This window comes from Tachysurus vachellii, chromosome 11 (genome assembly GCF_030014155.1).
Source record: "Tachysurus vachellii isolate PV-2020 chromosome 11, HZAU_Pvac_v1, whole genome shotgun sequence".
In the NCBI taxonomy this organism is placed as follows: domain Eukaryota; kingdom Metazoa; phylum Chordata; class Actinopteri; order Siluriformes; family Bagridae; genus Tachysurus; species Tachysurus vachellii.
The window spans coordinates 25087622-25107621 of NC_083470.1; the positions used below are offsets into that span (position 1 = coordinate 25087622).

A 20000-nucleotide genomic window follows, 5' to 3' on the forward strand; every position below is an offset into this window, starting at 1 on the left:
CTCCTCCTGTCCTCTTCTCCTGCTCTGCTCTGCTCCTCCCCTCCTGCTCTCCTCCCCTCCTGCTCTCCTCTCCTTCTGCTCTCCTCTCTTCTATTCTCTCCTCTCCACTCTTATCCTCTCCTTCTGCTCTCCTCTCCTCTCTTCTGTTCTCGCCTCTCCTCTGTTCTATTCTCTCCTCTTCTCTCCTCTCCTCCTGCTCTCCTCTCATCTTCTCTTCTCTCCTCTATTCTCTCCTCTCATCTATTCTCTCCTCTCTCCTCTCCTCTTGCTCTGCTACTCCTCTCCTCCTCCCCTCTGCTTTTCTCTCCTCTCCTCTTGCTCTGCTCCTCCTCTCCTCTGCTCTCCACTCCATCCTGTCACCCGTGTAGAGGTTTTGTGGTGCTGCTATAAAGCCCTATTAAATGCTCATCTTTAAGCATGGCTTGTCCAGGAGAAATTCTACTTCACTCTCTATTTACTGCAGAACTAACTGCTATTTTTCTTATTGTAATTTTTTTTTATTTCATGAAGTCTCACACTCGCACCTAATGTATTCACCCACATCCCAAACCGTGTCTCACGTATCTCATCTAGAGACATGAACACACTAGCACTAGCTACTAGCATGCAGCTGCACACCGGAGCGGCCGTCTTGGGCAAACTTTATTTCATTTAAAAAAAAATAAATAAAAAAAAAAACCAACAGGATAATTGTGTAGCATTTTACAGGTTTAAATGATGACAAAGCTTCTCCTAACATCGAACATCTCATAAATTTAATAATGAAGAATGAATAATAATAAAACAGTATACACACACGATCTACTACTTCAGTATCATCGATACACACAATGCCTTTAGTGTTCAGTGAGTGTGTGTCGGATGTAGGCGTCAGTTCTTTCTGGAATATTCTCCTCCCGCTCACTGCTTGCTTTACTGACTAACTGCTTTTTTTAATGATCAGTCAGACACCCGATGTGTGTGTGTGTGTGTGTGTATTTGTCATGTTGTGTCATTTCTGTGCAGGTGGTTCACACGAGTAAGACCTCGTCATCGGCGCCACCGTACACCGCCAGACCTCCACGCCCTGCGTTCACACGGTAACCGCACAAACCCTCACTTTATCCCACCCTCAAAGGAGTGTTTAAACAGACAAATGTTGAGAAAAGTGTGCGAATTTGAGTTCATATCTCTCTCCTTCTCTCTCTCTCTCTCTCTCTCTCTCTCTCTCTCTCCCACAGACCCCCTCCTCCTGCCAGTCAGCTCCTGCCTCAGAGACCTGCCCCTCCTCCCCCTGTATAACACATACCACACACATCCAGGACAGGTGTGTGTGTGTGTGTAGAAAACCCAGACGGTGTGTGTGAGCTTTCACGTGACCCCCTGCCCCCTGAACATGACTCCGCCTCCTCGGCTTTTAACCATTTGTCACCTGTCAATCAAACAGCTGCTAAGCAGAAGTCGTACGAAAAGGCCGGGACCTGAGATCTAACGGGCCCGATGTCTCCGATTCGAGGTTCCAATGGCAGCAAGTTGAATCTCTGATTTGTATTATTACGTTTGTTATTATTATGGGATGTAAAGGACCAGAACCACTGCAGCCGATTGCACTTTGGTATATTTACGGCACAAAACAGTACATTAACGTCAAGATTCCTGAGTAATTAGGCCTTTTTTTTTTTTTTTTTTTTTTGTCCGTGTCAAACGTGGGACGTTAATGCGGCAAGCATGAAATTTAACACGAATAATATGATTTAGTATAAAAGAAAAAACAATCAGTTGTCCGTTTCTGCATCGTCTGCCTTTTACGTTGGACGCATAAATGCTGTTTTTAAAAAATATATATAACTTATTATTCAAAATAATTTGACACCATTTGAAAAATGGGAAATGCATTTAGATGAACAGGAGTTAAAATAAAATAAAAATGGTGGGGGGGGGGGAGAAAGTATTTGTTTGTAATCATTTCTTTAAAGGTAAAAACAAATCATGATGTCCTAAATAGAAAATGTACATATATTTTTAAAAAAAAAGAAAAATAATATATATGCAAAATACCATTGATGCAAACATGACAAGCCATTTAATTATTTTTTTATTTTTATTTTTTATTTTTTTCCCCGATCTGGTTTGGAAGATGCCGTGTGTTTCTTCTGTTTCAAAACGAAAGGTCATAGTTTAATCCTGCAATATAAACAAACTCGGTGCACTGTCGGAGTTTCTTCCTCTTTTGTTGAACTTTTATATATATATTTATCTCTCTCCGAGCAGATAAACCTCTAAAAGCTTAGTGTGATTCTTTTCATGTCATTTTTTTAATTAGAAACGGTTGTATTGTGGTGTAAAATATCTTGTCTGGGTTTAATCTGAGAAATTAAAGCCTTATTTTATATCATCTTTAAAGGGCTATGTGTCAGAGAACCCTGTTCAGATCCAGTAATGCAATATTCATTCAATATTCAAATCACACACAGCTGTTTGTTAAGCATTCACTAATGTGTGTGTGTGTGTGTGTGTGTGTGTGTGTGTGTGTGTGTGTGTGTGTGTGTGTGTGTGTGTGTGTGTGTGTGTGTGTGTGTGTGTGTGTGTGTGTGTGTGTTGTGTGTGTGTGTGTGTGTGTGTGTGTGTGTGTGTGTGTGTGTGTGTGTGTGAGAGAGAGAGAGAGAGAGAAAGTGCCATACGGTCTCTAATAACACCGAGCATCTGGTCTGAATTGATTTTTCTTCCTTTCTTTTCCGTCTGTTTCATATCGTTCTGATTGCACTGTGTTCCCGATACTTCCAGCTCCTCTCAGCGCTGTTTGAGGAACAAAGTTGCACTTTGATCCCAACAAAACAAAAACGAAGACAAACGTATTGTTATTACTGTAAATGGATGGGAACTTGTGTTGTAAGATGATATTATTGCAGTGTTTAAACCGAATCGAGAACGAACTCGAAGACTCTCTGGGTTGCTTTGTGACGTGTTTGCTGAAGATTTTGATTTGGCTATTGCACATGAAAATAAATATTACTGTCATGATTCTATACAAACGCCTGCGTTGTGTCACTTCTGAGCCTCTGGCTGACTGTGTGTTAAGTTACAGATCAGTTCCAGATCTGTGCTTAGTATTATTTCAACTTTTTTGCATTTTTTTCCCACAATTTGTCTTTTAATATAGACGTCAGACGTTAGCAGGTCCGAGTTTAGTCAGACATTAGCAGGTCAGACGTTAGCAGGTCCGAGTTTAGTCAGACGTTAGCAGGTCAGACGTTAGCAGGTCCGGGTTTAGTCAGACGTTAGCAGGTCCGAGTTTAGTCAGACATTAGCAGGTCAGACGTTAGCAGGTCTGAGTTTAGTCAGACGTTAGCAGGTCCGAGTTTAGTCAGAGTTTAGTCAGACATTAGCAGGTCCAAGTTTAGTCAGACATTAGCAGGTCCGAGTTTAGGCAGACATTAGCAGGTCCGAGTTTAGTCAGACATTAGCAGGTCAGAGTTTAGTCAGACATTAGCAGGTCAGACGTTAGCAGGTCCGAGTTTAGTCAGAGTTTAGGCAGACATTATCAGGTCAGAGTTTAGGCAGACATTATCAGGTCCGAGTTTAGTCAGACATTAGCAGGTCAGACGTTAGCAGGTCTGAGTTTAGTCAGACATTAGCAGGTCAGAGTTTAGTCAGAGTTTAGGCAGACATTAGCAGGTCCAAGTTTAGTCAGACATTAGCAGGTCCGAGTTTAGTCAGACGTTAGCAGGTCCGAGTTTAGTCAGACGTTAGCAGGTCCGAGTTTAGTCAGACATTAGCAGGTCTGAGTTTAGTCAGACGTTAGCAGGTCCGAGTTTAGTCAGACATTAGCAGGTCAGACGTTAGCAGGTCCGAGTTTAGTCAGAGTTTAGGCAGACATTATCAGGTCAGAGTTTAGTCAGAGTTTAGGCAGACATTATCAGGTCAGAGTTTAGTCAGACATTAGCAGGTCCGAGTTTAGTCAGACATTAGCAAGTCAGAGTTTAATCAGACATTAGCAGATCAGAGTTTAGTCAGACAGCAGATCAGAGTTTAGTCAGACATTAGCAGATCAGAGTTTAGTCAGACATTAGCAGATCAGAGTTTAGTCAGACATTAGCAGATCAGAGTTTAATCAGACATTGGCAGGTCAGAGTTTAATCAGACATTGGCAGGTCAGAGTTTAGTCAGACATTAGCAGATCAGAGTTTAGTCAGACATTAGCAGATCAGAGTTTAATCAGACATTGGCAGGTCAGAGTTTAATCAGACATTGGCAGGTCAGAGTTTAATCAGACATTAGTAGGTCAGAGTTTAATCAGACATTAGCTGGTCAGAGTTTGATCAGACATTGGCAGGTCAGACTAGACGTTAGTCACTAGACGTGGGCAACTTATCGCGGGAAAGTGGGGTTGTGGCGTCACACAGCACGTGGCGTCACCGGGTTTGAGATTTCAACTTCCGGTTCTTTCCTCCCCCCCAGCTGGAGCGACGCAAAGGGCATCAGGACGCCGGACGGAGGATTTTAATCGTCTTAGTTTAAATTCGGGTGTGCAAATAATTCACCTCAACCGGAAACTCTGCTACAAGTAAGTAGTGTTTCGGGTGTGGTTTATATGACTATTAATAATAATAATACAATGCAGAGCGGCAGGTTAAACAACGAACAACGTGTTTTTCTTTGGAGACTGATCGCTTATTTAAGTCAAATTAACCCACACAACACATATTTAGTGCGTTATCTTTCACAACTGCACCGTGTTTATGAATAAATACCCCAGATTTAGCTGTCCGGCTCCATTACACCGGCTCGGTTTCAATAAGCACCACAGAGCACATATAGTGCGCTACACGTACCGTCGTCTCTCCCTTAGTGAAGTGCACTTGTGTAGTGTGTGTGGTGCTAATTAGGACACAGCCGCAGTATCGTATCGCCGCTAGTTAGCACGAATGCCACATGTGCGCCGGTTTATTTGTTATAATGCTGTCTCTCTCATTCTTTTTACATCATTCCGACATGGTGTTGTGTGTGTAGTTAAAGCTTAGGAAGCTCTATAGTAACAGGAACACGCTACGACTCGGATAACGCTGGGAGTTGCCTTAGCTTAGCAGCGACTAGCATTTTCCGCGAGCCACCCCATGTTTAGCGAAAAGGACAAACTGATTGACAGGAGTTGTAGCCAATCGGAGTACTGGACGTGCTGTGTGATGGGCGGGATTTATATTGACGTAACCAATAAGCGTTTGCGGAGGATCCTTATTTGGGCGTGTGGAGTTGGCTGTTAGAGTGGAGCGAATACAAGGTCAAAACATTAAGGTGTTGAGCGGTCACATAGGAGCTGGTGGACACATTTAAGGGCTGTTATTTACTCCTTTTATAACATTAGACATTTTGGAGGTTAAAACAAATCATTCTTGAACGACTTTTGGAGGGTTTTAGTGTTTAGTTTAGCTGCTCTGGGAAGTTTCATTAGTTTTAAACGTGGTCCTGAAGTTTCAGTAGTTTTAAAAATGGTCCTGAAGTTTCAGTAGTTTTAAACGTGCTGCCCGACGTTTCAGTAGTTTTAAACGTGCTGCCCGACGTTTCAGTAGTTTTAAACGTGCTGCCCGACGTTTCAGTAGTTTTAAACGTGCTGCCCGACGTTTCAGTAGTTTTAAACGTGCTGCCCGACGTTTCAGTAGTTTTAAACGTGCTGCCCGACGTTTCAGTAGTTTTAAACGTGCTGCCCGACGTTTCAGTAGTTTTAAACGTGCTGCCCGACGTTTCAGTAGTTTTAAACGTGCTGCCCGACGTTTCAGTAGTTTTAAACGTGCTGCCCGACGTTTCAGTAGTTTTAAACGTGCTGCCCGACGTTTCAGTAGTTTTAAACGTGCTGCCCGACGTTTCAGTAGTTTTAAACGTGCTGCCCGACGTTTCAGTAGTTTTAAACGTGCTGCCCGACGTTTCAGTAGTTTTAAACGTGCTGCCCGACGTTTCAGTAGTTTTAAACGTGCTGCCCGACGTTTCAGTAGTTTTAAACGTGCTGCCCGACGTTTCAGTAGGCTTTACACGTGCTGCCCGACGTTTCAGTAGGCTTTACACGTGCTGCCCGACGTTTCAGTAGGCTTTACACGCGCTGCCCGACGTTTCAGTAGGCTTTACACGCGCTGCCCGACGTTTCAGTAGGCTTTACACGCGCTGCCCGACGTTTCAGTAGGCTTTACACGCGCTGCCCGACGTTTCAGTAGGCTTTACACGCGCTGCCCGACGTTTCAGTAGGCTTTACACGCGCTGCCCGACGTTTCAGTAGGCTTTACACGTGCTGCCCGACGTTTCAGTAGGCTTTACACGTGCTGCCCGACGTTTCAGTAGGCTTTACACGTGCTGCCCGACGTTTCAGTAGGCTTTACACGTGCTGCCCGACGTTTCAGTAGGCTTTACACGCGCTGCCCGACGTTTCAGTAGGCTTTACACGCGCTGCCCGACGTTTCAGTAGGCTTTACACGCGCTGCCCGACGTTTCAGTAGGCTTTACACGCGCTGCCCGACGTTTCAGTAGGCTTTACACGCGCTGCCCGACGTTTCAGTAGGCTTTACACGCGCTGCCCGACGTTTCAGTAGGCTTTACACGTGCTGCCCGACGTTTCAGTAGCCTTAAACGTGCTGCCCGACGTTTCAGTAGCCTTAAACGTGCTGCCCGACGTTTCATTAGTCAGTCTTACAGTCTGTTGTCATGGAGTTTGTGAAGCATGAACAGTCTTAAAATTAAATTTTTATTCATATGGCACGTTAGAAAACAAGCCAAACTCTTATTTAAACTGGAAAAACAATAAAATACACTAAAGGAGAAACTTCCAGAAGAATAAATAAGGTGCTACAGAGCTTTGTTTACCCAAACTGCCAGACACAGGAACAGTTTCTTTCCCCAGACAATCACCCTGATCAACAACTCACCATAATTATATTCACTGCTTCATATCTATAAGTACTGCATTATCAGAACTGTCAGTCATCACATCGTCCGTATACGTTACACACACTACCGCTGGTGTATATTGTACAAAAGCATAATATTACACAATATTGTTATCTGCACTACCATGCGCTTCTCACACTTTATGTACACAACTGATCAGTCATATATTCTGTATTTATATTTAATACTCATTCTGTCTATATTGTATCTCATCATCTGCTTTGTCTTGTACGGTTTGTATAGTATAGTGTTATTTATGTCTGTACTATTGAGAGTCACAAACAAACCAAATTCCTTGTGTGTGACAACACACTTGGCCGATAAACCTGTTTCTGATTCTCATAAGAGGGTAAAAGCCGTACACAAGGTACTATAGACCTCTTGTGTGTTTTGTAAATATCAGTGTTTAAAAATGTCTATAGTGGCTTTAACTGTCCAAAAGGTGAGTCTTGATTTGCTTTGAACAGCTATGAACCCCTGGGTTTGAGGATCTTTAAGGCGCTTTATGTGGAATAAGAGCAAAGGTCATCAGATCTGATATGAGATGACGACGGGCCAAAGGGACATTCAGATCTTATCCACTTTCATACAGGACGTCGTGTCTCTGATACCGTGGCGTAGAGTTTGTCATGTTATGGAGCCCAATGTCACTTTGGAGTTTATTCATTTCCTGAAACTGCAACGATTTGTGTATTTATTCCTCAGTGTTCTTATTTATTTTTTGTTTTTTGTCTATTTTCTCTCTCTCACTTGCTCACACTTCCAAAATGCCCTTTAAATGAGATGTGTGTTAACATCTTTAACCTTCTCTTAACCTTAACTGCTTACACGATCATGTGACGGCGTGTTAGCTGAAGTTGCTCAGAAACAATGACTAATATAATTTCTTCAGTGTGGCAGTAAAGAGGAAGCACAAATGAAACTGTTATAAATATAATACACTAATAGTGGTCATGTTGTACTTTGCCTCGTGATGTCAAACGGTTAATGTATACTGATAAGATGTAAAGTGTGTGTGTGTGTGTGTGTGTGTGTGTGTTTAAACACGGTGCTGTCACTAGGATACAATGTACTTGTTTTTTTTTTTCTTTCAGATTCGTGTTTGTTACGCTGTTACGCTTTGCTTGTAACGCTCCATTTTTCTGTAAGCCGACATTTTGTGTACAATTTAGGGAAGGAGTCTCCAGTGTCGGGTGTCTTCAGGGAAGAGGATGTTCTAACATAACATTTAACATTACTAACTCTAAATGGATAAACTGTATGGTGTGAGCGGAATAAAACACTTCAGGACGTGCGGTTAAAGATTTGGGTGGAAACTTGGGCTGGACTCCAGCTGCTCTCCACCTGTCCAACTCGTAGCTCTATCTGACCTTCTGTCTAAATCTGGAGGAAGCCATTTTACCCTTTACATCGTTTTTGCGTGTCTACGTGTCATCCTTGTGAATTCGTTAAAGGGCGGTTGGTGTCTTTGCTGGTGTTTTGTGTGGGACGTTAAAGACTTCAATCTGCCCCAATGCCCCACCCAACCCTCACTCCCTTTACCCAATCCCCACAGAGCGGTTTGACTTGGAAATACATCACTGACCACTGTAGTTTAAAACACTCCTTAAAGTTACAGACTGCACCTTTAATTTCTGTCAGAGATTAATCTCTACTTAAGCTGCAGAAATTTGCTGTTGTTTGTTTGTTTGTTTGTATAATTAACTGTATTTATTCGATTTTCCAGGCTGGGAAAGAAGTTGACGGATCTCTCTGTTGCCCTGGAAATAGAAATCGGTCTGTTGGACGTCAGAAAGTGGTTCGTCTTCCGCCTGGGACTCGGGAGGTGACGTGTTGTTCTCCGTACTGGCAGCAGGAACACCCGGGAACGTGTGCTGTTTTGTTTGAGAGTGAGCGCTCTCTCTCTCTCTCTCTCTCTTTTATCGGACTGCGATGCACCGCTTAAGGACTTGTGCGGCGCGGCTTCGGCCGATCACGGCCTCACAGAGCGCCAAGACCCTGACACAGCAGAGGCCCGCGGCCACACTCAGGACGTTTCAGCCAATCAGGCGCTACACCGCGCCGGTGGCCGCCGAGCCGTTTCTGAACGGCACGAGCTCGAACTATGTGGAGGAGATGTACTACGCCTGGCTGGAGAACCCCAAGAGTGTGCACAAGGTAAGAGGAAGAGGACGAGCAGCTAATGAAGGCTTTCACTGCTGCACACTTACTGACCTCCATGTTTTATCAACACGGTCAGGAACGATTTCAATATACGTTTTACCCGAGATATCCTCACATAAGCAGCTGATGTACGTTTTAAATTTAAAACTGTTAACATTTTTACATATATTCTTTTCTATTTTCCTCCTTTTTATTTTTTTTTAGCATTTCATGTGTCAGAAATGTCTCGTATCGTAATTCGGTAATTCGATCACATTGCTTCATTCCTAATCTCTAAAATTTTCGTCTGTCTCGGAATATCACGCCTTTAATCTGCCGCACAAACTGTACGTTTCATTTGGAAATTGTTTATAAACTCTTCCTATGAAACACTTTTTGCAAATCCTCCTGAATGGGTTGTGTCTGTTTTAATATATAAGTATATATCTGTCTTGCTCTGTCAGTATTAATCACACTGTTGTTGTTGCTGTTGCTGAGAGGATCGTTGACAAACTGAGCCAAAAAACTATTCCAAACCAGCACAGCGGTGATTTCCGGTTCTCCCTTCTTAAGCCGTGCCAGAATCTCACCAAGCTGCTGAGTCGGTTTTAATCCGAACACAGATTTAGGAGCCCCAGAGACGACGAGTTAGCGGCGAGAAATTTCAACCGAGAAATATTTTCCACGTTAGGGACCGAAAGCTTAACTCTGTAGAACAGTTTTGTTCATATGGAGGAAGTTTTTACTTCACAAAATTGATCAGCAGTTGCTTTCCTTCATTAAACTCTTTGAAACTTGACTCTCACTAAACCAGTTACCTGATAAACAAACATTTCTGCTGAATTGATCAACACTGGACTCGTCACTAATGTCATAATAAACTAAACTAAATACACACACAGCTAGCCTGGGGCTCTTGGGTTGCGATGTTCTTGCGTGAGCTTGTTATTTTAATAAATTCCAAAAAAAATTGGGTCGAAAAAAAATATACGTTTATCAGAACGGAGATATTTGACGTTTGTCCTCTCGGTTTCGTGTACAAGCGAATTTTTTTTTAAATTATTTTTAAAAAAATAAATGTTTACTTTAGGGTTTGATACGACACTAAATTCGTTATCCTGATAAATTGTGTGGCATTTACTGTTATATATATATTTTTTTTTTTATAGAAAAGTAAGTCAAAAGGACATGGAGGAGTTAGACAGAGCTGATTTGATGTAAAAAAAAAAAAAAAAAAAAGGATAATTTATTTTTTTTATTTTATTTATTTTTTATGGGGGGCTTAGTGGTTAGCACGTTCGCCTCACACCTCCAGGGTCGGGGTTCGATTCCCGCCTCCACCTTGTGTGTGTGGAGTTTGCATGTTCTCCCCGTGCCTCGGGGGTTTCCTCCGGGTACTCCGGTTTCCTCCGCCGGTCCAAAGACATGCATGGTAGGTTGATTGGCATCTCTGGAAAATTGTCCGTAGTGTGTGATTGTGTGAGTGAATGAGTGTGTGTGTGTGCCCTGTGATGGGTTGGCACTCCGTCCAGGGTGTATCCTGCCTTGATGCCCGATGACGCCTGAGATAGGCACAGGCTCCCCGTGACCCGAGGTAGTTCGGATAAGTGGTAGAAGATGAATGAATGAAGTAATGTTGCCTTATTTTTCAGACATTTAATTTTTTATTCTTGGATATTTGCTAACGGATCATTTTGTTGATGCGGATCCTGTATCGTATCAATGCCTTCGGGAGCCAGGATGGCGATTTTACTCGTATGGTCCGAGCTTTATGTGTAGTGGAGCGTGTCATTCAGGTTAAATGTAGCGCGTCATTTCCTTGCGCTTCGTCGGCTAAACTGTCCTACGACGCACTTTACAGCGGACCGCTCGAGCTGAAGTGAGCAAATGAGCTGTACGATGATTTGAAATCCCACCTGATTTTATTATTTTCTTTTTTCCTTTCACTCCTTGCTCAGCTTGTACAGATGAACCCAGCAGACTGCGTCCTCTAGAGCACAGAGGAATACGGCCATTCGTGTGTTCTTTGCTCTGTAAAGGAGTGAAGCGATTTTTAATTCTTTCCGTCTGTTTCGTCGTCTTCAGACGAACATGGTGCCTTCGCTCAGGGTTTCACTTCCTTCTGATGCTCCAACGTCATTGTTTACTTTTATTTATTTGCCAGATGCTTTTATGTAAATCCCCTTGGAACAGTTGATGCTGAGGGATTGTTCTCGATCCGAGGGAAACTTTTTTTTTTTTCCCCCACAAACCTTTTTACTAGCCTGGATACTTAATGATGACCAGATCAGCAGGAGTGAAATATTGAGATCTAAGTTTTCCCTTTTTGTCCCCGTGGCTCAAATAAATGCTTGTAAAAAAAAAAATAAATAAATAAATAAATATATATATATATATTTAGTATTGAAAAAAGTTTTATTACATATTATATTTCAGAAAAGTGGTTTTGTGACATGACTGAAGATACTGATGTTATATTATCATCACCAGGCCTGTCTATTTCTCTGTTCTATAAATAAAATGTGAATAGTCTGATGTTCAGGTTGATGTAGTATGATGGTTTAAGGTATAAGATGATAAGACGAAGGTGTCCGTGGTGATGAACGTGGTCAGAGGCGATTTTATTGCTCCTGCCTCTGAGTGACCCTTCACTCGTGTGCTGTGCGGATTACACGGCTGTGTGTCACGTTACAGGACACCAGAGGATGTGGACATACTCCAGTAATTATTATTACAAGGTCAGTCTCTGCCTCTGCTTCGTGTATAGCGTGCTAAATCGACTGACAGCGACTGACTGGCTGACTGTGCGACTGACTGGCTGACTGTGCGACTGACTGGCTGACTCTGCAAGTGTCTGGCTGACTGACTTACTGTGAATGACTGACCGTGTGATTAAGTGAGTGACCGTGTGACTGTCTGTCTAACTGTGTGATTGAGTGTGTGACTAACTGACAGTGTGACTGACTGACAGTGTGACTGACTGACAGTGTGACTGACAGTGTGACTGACAGTGTGACTGACAGTGTGACTGACAGTGTGACTGACAGTGTGACTGACAGTGTGACTGACAGACTGACAGTGTGACTGACAGACTGACAGTGTGACTGACAGACTGACAGTGTGACTGACAGACTGACAGTGTGACTGACAGACTGACAGTGTGACTGACAGACTGACAGTGTGACTGACAGACTGACAGTGTGACTGACAGTGTGACTGACAGTGTGACTGACAGTGTGACTGACAGTGTGACTGACAGTGTGACTGACAGTGTGACTGACAGTGTGACTGACAGTGTGACTGACAGACTGACAGTGTGACTGACAGTGTGACTGACAGTGTGACTGACAGTGTGACTGACAGTGTGACTGACTGACTGTGTGACTGACTGTGTGACTGACTGTGTGACTGACTGAATGACTGACCTTGTGATTGACTGACTGACTGTGTGAGTATGTAATTGACTGACTGTGTGACTGACTGTGTGACTATGTGACAGTGTGATTGACTGATTGACTTCCATTTTCTATAAAGAAGGACTCAATGGAGTCTGATCAGAGTCTGCTTTTTATCTGCACAGTTTCGCTTCACTTTTTCAGGCGTTATCTAGACTGGATTTACAGGGCTGTGTTTCTCACACTTTTTGCAGTGACTTTTTTAATCGTTAATAAAATTCCCCAAGCTACAGATTTATCAGGCAGCACAGTTTTATAGCAGTACTGTTGGACCGGTCGCTTTGTTTAAGCCTCACCGTTTGGTTTGGTTTGTTTTGTTTAAATGCAGCGGCTCAATTTACATTTTCTTTCCTTTTTTGTTGTTTTCAGTCTTTTTGTATTTATTTATTTATATTTTGATGATCATTCTTTTTTATGCATCAAATCAGCTCTTTATGCTTGTTCTTTACGGCCTTGTTTTCGACACAATAGATGTTTAGATGTGGTGACTTTTTAAGGCAGCTAGTGTGACTGCAGTCCTACAGAAACCCCTCCTTTAACCCCGTGTGGTAGAAATGATGAAACCCGAGGAAAACGATCTGAGCTGCTTTTTTAATTTAACACTGCTACGTTTTCTCTTGTTAAAGCTGAAGCGTTTTTATTTTTTCTTGTGGGATTAAATCCTTCTCCGTATGACCAACTTGTTTGCCTGGTTTGGTTTAACCGCTAAGTTGATTCTATTTTCATGTCTCGCTTCCTTTCCTGTCCGAATGGATTGGCTTTTTGTTAGGCAAATTTTATTCGGGTCTGTTCTGAGGTCGCTGCCGGACGACCTCCTTACTCTAACACGTCTGATCCGGTTCATTGGCTCGTTTCCAAGCTTTTACTGAGTTAAAAACAATATCTAAAGAGCATATTTTATTTATTTATTTATTTATTTATTTATATTGAAAAACTAACAATCACAAATACAAGAATGTATACAGAAATTCTCCATTTTCCTTTTTCAAACAACAAAGAGCAAGCACCCCCACCCCGCCACCCAAAACAAAAACAAACCCCCAGACACACACACACACACACACACGCCCAAACACCCCACATCCCCCTGTTAAAACAACTGAAGAAACGGAAGAAAGGTTATGCATACAGTCCAATTTTTGACCGAGTTAGAACTTTAATCGGGTAACACGCGTAGTCTCCTAAAATAAGAAATAACAGGTTGCCACTTGTAAAAAAAAAAAAAAAAAAAAAGTGTCAGTAGAACCCCTCAGTGTATATTTTATTTTCTCCAACTTTAGAAAAAACATCAAATCCTTAAACCACTGAGAGATGGAGGGACATCTTATTGCTTTCCAGTGTAGAAGTATACAACGTCTGGCCAACAAAGATGAGAAGGCTTAAAACATCCTTGTGTACAGAACTCAGTGATACTGACTCATTGGTAATACCAAATATAGCGATCAGTGGGCATGGCGTCAATTGCACTTCAAATACGGAGGACATAATGCCGAAAAAACCTGTTACAGAATGCATGTAATTTTGGGCACAGAAAAAAAACATATGACTTAAATGACTGGGGGAAGCATGACATCTGTCACATCTGTCCTCAACCCCAGGATAGATTTTTGCCTGTTTAGATTTGGAAAGATGAATTCTGTACAAAACCTTAAGCCCTATTCGGACGGGATTAGTTGTACGTGGGGACGTGGGGGTAAAGTAATTAATTAATTAAAGTAAAATAATATTACCAGAGCTTCTCTGTGATTTTAGTCTCGGTAATCATTACGGACAATGTCAGTAAAGATTACGGCGACTTTTACCTTCTGTAAAAAGGTCCGGAAAAATGACCTCAGGTAATACTAATCCCGTCCGAATAGACCCGCTGTAAATATGTACGGTAAAATTCCGTCATTTCCTGTTTAAAAGTAGTTTTTGGCACGTTTTGCAAGCATGGAGGCGCCATGTTGTCTGTTTGCGCACGTGATAACAGGAAGCAACGTCATACGCACATGACGACAAGGAGGTTACTGTGGTGTGTAAAGCGAGTTACCCCTCCCACTTCTGCTAGTTTTACTGAGACGTCTTGTCCCGTGCGAATTGGCCAATTAATATTACAGACGTCCTGAGGTAAAATTGCATTACTCCACGTCCCCACGTAAAACTAATCCCGTCCGAATAGGGCTTTAAACTGAACGAGACTGAGGCAGGCACAGGAAGTGGAAGACCGTATCCTATCTACGGCTTTCTCCCACCGTTCGTCGCCAAACTGCAGCCCTAACTCCTCCACCCAAGCGGTCCTGGTTTTATCTGTATTACAGCTATTGAGAGATAAAATGAAACCGTATATCCGGGAAATCAAACTACTACGCTGGTGTGGAGTGAACATGACTATACTCTCCCAGGGTTGCTTGGGGGTACAGAGGGAAAATTGGGAAGGCATTTGGGTACAAAGCTGCGGACTTGGAGATATCGAAAAAAAAAAGAGCTGAAAGCAGCCCATACTCCAAGGACGGGCTGGCAAAACTTCTAAAGATGCCATCTTCGTACAAATTATAATCTAAAGAGCATATAAAATGTGTGCTGTGTGTGTGGATGAACCTGAAATATGTGCTCTTTAATCCTACCTTCCTTCTCTAATCTGCGCTCGTCTTTCCGACGTCTTTCTAGTCTTGGGACATTTTCTTCAGGAACGCTAACGCCGGGGCTCCACCAGGCACCGCCTACCAGAGTCCTCCTCCGCTGGGCATGGGCCTGGCCGAGCTGACGCAGGCCCAGATGCTGGTCGGTGCTCAGCCCAACGTGGAGAAGCTGGTGGAGGATCATCTGGCTGTGCAGTCACTCATCAGAGCTTATCAGGTACGTCCAAGACACCAAATCCCACAAATCAGAAACTTCAGGCTTGTTTAACAACGTTGGACTTTGGAGAAATGTTTCATCCAATTTTTCAGATGATGCTAAAAAATCAGGTGGATCTTTTGGAGTCCTGAAAACCCCAAATGGGATTTTTTACAGTTTGGATCTCTGAGAGGAAAATTTTATGTTTAAAAATAAATAAATAAATAAAATACAATTCTTGAATAAAACATGTTTTTAATTTATTTTTATTTATGTTTTTTAGATTCAATTAAATTCTAGATAAAGACATTGAGTCTCATGATGTATCCCCTAATTAAAGGTGGGGTCTCCGTTGTTTGAAAGCCGACGTTGACGTTTGAAATCACCGAAACAAACACGCCCCTAACCCAAATGGGTCCCACCAATGTATTGATAGCTCCGCCCACACATACATACGTAACCCAGGCAACTAATGGAAAGAAATGTGTCTTTATCATAGCTGATAGAAAAGAGGTGTTATTTGTGTAGTAACAGCGTTTAGCTCAGGAGTTATTGACTCAGGAAACTCCAATCTGTGAATATGTGACCAACTTCCTGCTCCTTCAGTTCTCTCCAGCGCTGGAAAGCTGATCCTATATTAACACGTCCTACTTCTTACCTTATCGTAAACCTTTCTTCTCTTTCTTTCTTTGTTTTTATCCTCCATGTCAATGTTAAAACCGCTTTCTGATAATGTCACACATGCGCACTGAACACTCTCTCCGCCCACATAGACAAGACACGCCCCTTTCTGCTCATTGGCTACACATTAGTTTTGTTTGGCGGCCCGACTCAGTTTTCTGAAGCGTTTCTCAAACGACGGCGACCCCACCTTTAAATGTCACAGTTTAAAAATATCACACAACCCTTTAACCCTAATAAAACCAGACCTCTTAAATCATTATGCTCTTTTTTTTATCTTGTATATGTAACGTACCACACAAGGCTAAGGCAATTATTAATACGCTATCTCAATAATGGGTCGAAAGTGTGAAACTCTTCCACTTTTCTTAACTAAAACATTTAAGCTGCAGTCTTTATTTCCTCTGCTGGTGACCAGAAACCCTGTGTGTAAGTAAAATAAATATTTTTATAATGTTTTTGCCCTTAGACGTGTGAAAGCTCAGTACGGAGAAGTCGTCTTTGGGGTTGTCAGGGCTGCGCGGGGCTCGTGTCTGATAATCTGATTAACCAGATTTGATTAATGCACCTTTTTTTTTTTTATAATAATACTGTGATTTGATCTGAGCTGTAATATCTCACACACACATCTGTACATCTGATTATTTTTATCCCCTTATCACTGCTGTTTCTCATACATCTCCTTTAATAAAGAGCGCGAATCTGTGTTCATGTCTGATTCTCGTCCATCTTTAGGTAAGACGAGGTAAGTCTGCTGTAAATTCCTGTAAAGTCTGTGTATAAAAAGTCTGTATATACCAGGGCTGGCTTTTCTTTTGGAATTGCATCCTTAGAAATTATTATAGAAAGATATATATAAGTGAGATGATTCTGGCGGTTGCCATGACGATGACACGTTCTTCTTACAATAAACAATATGTACCATGAGAGAGACGATAAAAATTGTTAAAAACCTTGGAAAGGTTGCCGTCGACGTCGCTCGTACGAAATGATTTATTTAAAAAAAAAAATAAAAAAACGATGACACAGGACAAAATTGTGTAGAAAAATGTTTGTTTATTAAATGAAAGATATCGATATTTAAATTATTTGTCCGCAGCTGTATTTGGAAGTGACTTATCACACGCTCGATATTTTGACAGCCGTGTTGTTTGGCCGTTCTACCGTAATATATGTACGTTTTGAATGATGGATGAAAAGTTTAGGTCAAATTTTACTTGTGAATTCACGAGCTCTGTGAATAGACCAATAGAAACAAAGTGGGCGGAGTTATATGTTTTGGTTCAGAGGAGGATGGAGGTGAAGCTTGTTAATAAGCTACATTTATTGGACGTTATTTACAGAAGATCATAAAAATAAGTGAATAGATTTGTTTAAAAATATATGAACATTAACAGATAATGTGTAATAAAAGTAAAAGAAATGCAGCTGATTCTGCATCGTAGAGGTATTAGTGAACACGGAAAGGGGAGGAGTTTTCACAGCCCTGGTATATAACGACGAAAGGTTTCTACTGTTTCTGTAGAGTTTTGATTCTTAAGATGAAGAGCTCGGTGCCCCCGACTCGGTACGGTAAGTTTGTGTCCTGGTATCTTGTGACTGCTGTTGCCTTGTTTCCAGGTCATGGGGCATCATAATGCCAACCTCGACCCGCTCGGCATCAGTTGTGTAAATTTTGACGAAGCCCCAGTAGCTACTGGGTACCAGCATGTTGGTGAGATGTTTTCTGTCCCCTTCACAGTTCTGCAGAACATCATTAATGAGCCTGTTTTGTGTTATTGTGGCTTTCCCCAACTCCCCACCCCATCCTACCCTTCCTCTTTCTCTTTCTCTCTCTATTCCTTTCCTTTTATATCCGCCCTTCTTTCTTTTCTTTCCACCTTTCACCACTCCATCCTTATTTGCACTTCCATCTTCTCCCACCGTGGGTGCTCTTGCATTCTCTGCCCCGTTCCCCGTTTCTCCCCTCGTCCCTGCGGCTGCGATGTCTCCTGTAGATCCGGGGTCACCATGTCGCGCAGCTGGACCCTCTGGGGATCATGGATGCCGATCTGGACTCGTGCGTCCCCACCGACATTATTACGTCTTCGGATAAACTCGGTGAGGAGTTATGAAACGTGACGTACCCCGGCTTATCAGTAAGAACCGAGCGGGGCTGTGAACCTCCAGACCAGGACGCACAGATCGGGCTCTGGTGACGCGCTCCGGCACGTTTCTAAACGAATTCGCCGTCCTGCTCCGGAGCCGTGCGGCCCCGCTCGACGTAGACCAGAAAAGAAATGACGCGAAGCTGGTTTTGCTTTTGGAGGTTCTGCCAAGCTTGGCCTTCTCTTTGAAACGGCAGCCTCTGACTTGCTCGCTGCACTCTTTTCAGCTTCTTCCTGTTAGCCTTCGGCCTGCACGGTTTCTTTTCTCGAAGCCGCGTCAAAACAACACACAGTTCACACCCCTCTTCCTGTTTGAGGAACTTTGTCTGGGGCGTTTTGTGGAGAGATACCAGATAGTCCAGCTTTGCCTCTTTGTGATATTTGCCGTTAGCAAGGCTGCTGCTGACTCTCAAACCGGTGCAAGTTTTAGGTTAGCACTCTAAGGCTGCGTTCACACTTAATTATTGTGGTATAGTTCAAAAAGAAAAAAACACATTCACACTTCTTCATAACAAAAATAACGGCCGTGTCCAAAACCATTCACTTCACAGTAGTCAGTCTTTTCAGTCTCATAGTCACTAGTGTCCCTCCATACAAGTGCGTTGAGACAGGTGTGGGACAGGTTGGACACTTCATACACTTGGAACTCGCAAGAATATAAAGCAAGCAGCATCTTATCACGTTTGACTTTATCGTTCGTAGCCGGCTGGAAAACGGAAAAATGCGTCAACGTTGTATTTGAGACGATGCAACTTCTTCTAACATTCATACGCCAGGCAGTAGAGTTAATAGCGTAGGACGTAGTGTGCGGTATGTCGTTTTGAACACAGCTAGTGTTCAGCGTCACGTATCTGATAATGCCCTTTGTTGGTATCCAAAATGCATTGCGTCGTCAGGAGTCACTACGAAGACATCCTTTTTGGAAGTTGTTACTATGGCAACATCTCAAAAGGAGAAAATAGTTTGTTGCTTTTTTGAAATGGATCAATGTTTTTTTTTTTGTTCTCCCCTCCTACTTCAGCGTCCCATGTGTAGTGGTCAGGATTAAGGGAACACTTCAGACACAGTGCTCATGTACTTTGTAACCAACATTGATGACTCAATCAAAACAATCTAAAATAAACACTTTTGATAAACGATGCTTCAGGTGAAATACGTGGCTCCAAGCTGTCCGGATTCCAGCGTGAAGGAACCTGGAGGTTCGTATGTAAATCATCCTGGTTCCGCTACTTCCTGGATTTGAATATTTACACGTAGAAGCAGGGAATGAGATAACATAAAGGCAGGAAGTAGCTTTTCTTCCAGCTTGCATTGGAGTGCTTTAAAGAGGGACACTTTATCGCCAACGTTTCTTGATTTCTACCATATTTTAGGATTATCAAGATTTGTCTAGAACACTTGGTGGTTAGGGTTCACTCTCGTGCACTGCACTAGTGAGCATGTTTCACTTCCAGGCCAACATTCTGAGGTACTTTAGCTAGCAATGTTGAAAGACACTTGTTTATCAAATTATATTTATTTGTGTGTGGGTGTGGGGGTGGGTGGGTGTATGAATGTATATATGTATGAGAGGAGAGGGAGAGAGGAGGGAGACTGAGAGGGGGAGGGGAGAGGGAGAGAGACAGTGGGTGGGGGGAGGGGAGAGCGAGAGAGACAGTGGGGGGAGGGAGAGCGAGAGAGACAGTGGGGGGAGGGAGAGCGAGAGAGACAGTGGGGGGAGGGAGAGCGAGAGAGACAGTGGGGGGAGGGAGAGCGAGAGAGACAGTGGGGGGAGGGAGAGCGAGAGAGACAGTGGGGGAGGGAGAGCGAGAGAGACAGTGGGGGAGGGAGAGCGAGAGAGACAGTGGGG

The 20000-nt window shown here is 42.8% G+C and overlaps 2 protein-coding genes across 7 annotated transcripts in view; both read left to right on the top strand.

Annotated features, from left to right (window-relative positions):
• The window catches only part of adam9 (ADAM metallopeptidase domain 9), a 27071-nt gene extending 24060 nt beyond the window's left edge, over positions 1 to 3011 (top strand). For both annotated transcript variants that reach the window (XM_060881990.1, XM_060881989.1), the window contains 2 exons: positions 1006 to 1079; positions 1221 to 3011. In XM_060881990.1, coding sequence (XP_060737973.1) covers positions 1006 to 1079; positions 1221 to 1281 — 135 coding nt within the window. In that variant the 3' untranslated portion in view covers positions 1282 to 3011. The remainder of the gene's footprint in view (positions 1 to 1005; positions 1080 to 1220) is intronic.
• Positions 3012 to 4384: 1373 nt separating this feature from the next.
• Positions 4385 to 20000, top strand: part of ogdha (oxoglutarate dehydrogenase a) — a 31870-nt gene continuing 16254 nt past the window's right edge. For 3 of the 5 annotated variants that reach the window (XM_060882263.1, XM_060882265.1, XM_060882266.1), the window contains exons 1-4: positions 4385 to 4543; positions 8636 to 9066; positions 15156 to 15344; positions 18002 to 18104. In XM_060882263.1, coding sequence (XP_060738246.1) covers positions 8842 to 9066; positions 15156 to 15344; positions 18002 to 18104 — 517 coding nt within the window. In that variant the 5' untranslated portion in view covers positions 4385 to 4543; positions 8636 to 8841. Of the gene's footprint in view, positions 4544 to 7220; positions 7277 to 8635; positions 9067 to 15155; positions 15345 to 17624; positions 17719 to 18001; positions 18105 to 20000 lie in introns of those variants that run through there. The other 2 variants (XM_060882267.1, XM_060882264.1) reach the window with 2 other exon arrangements.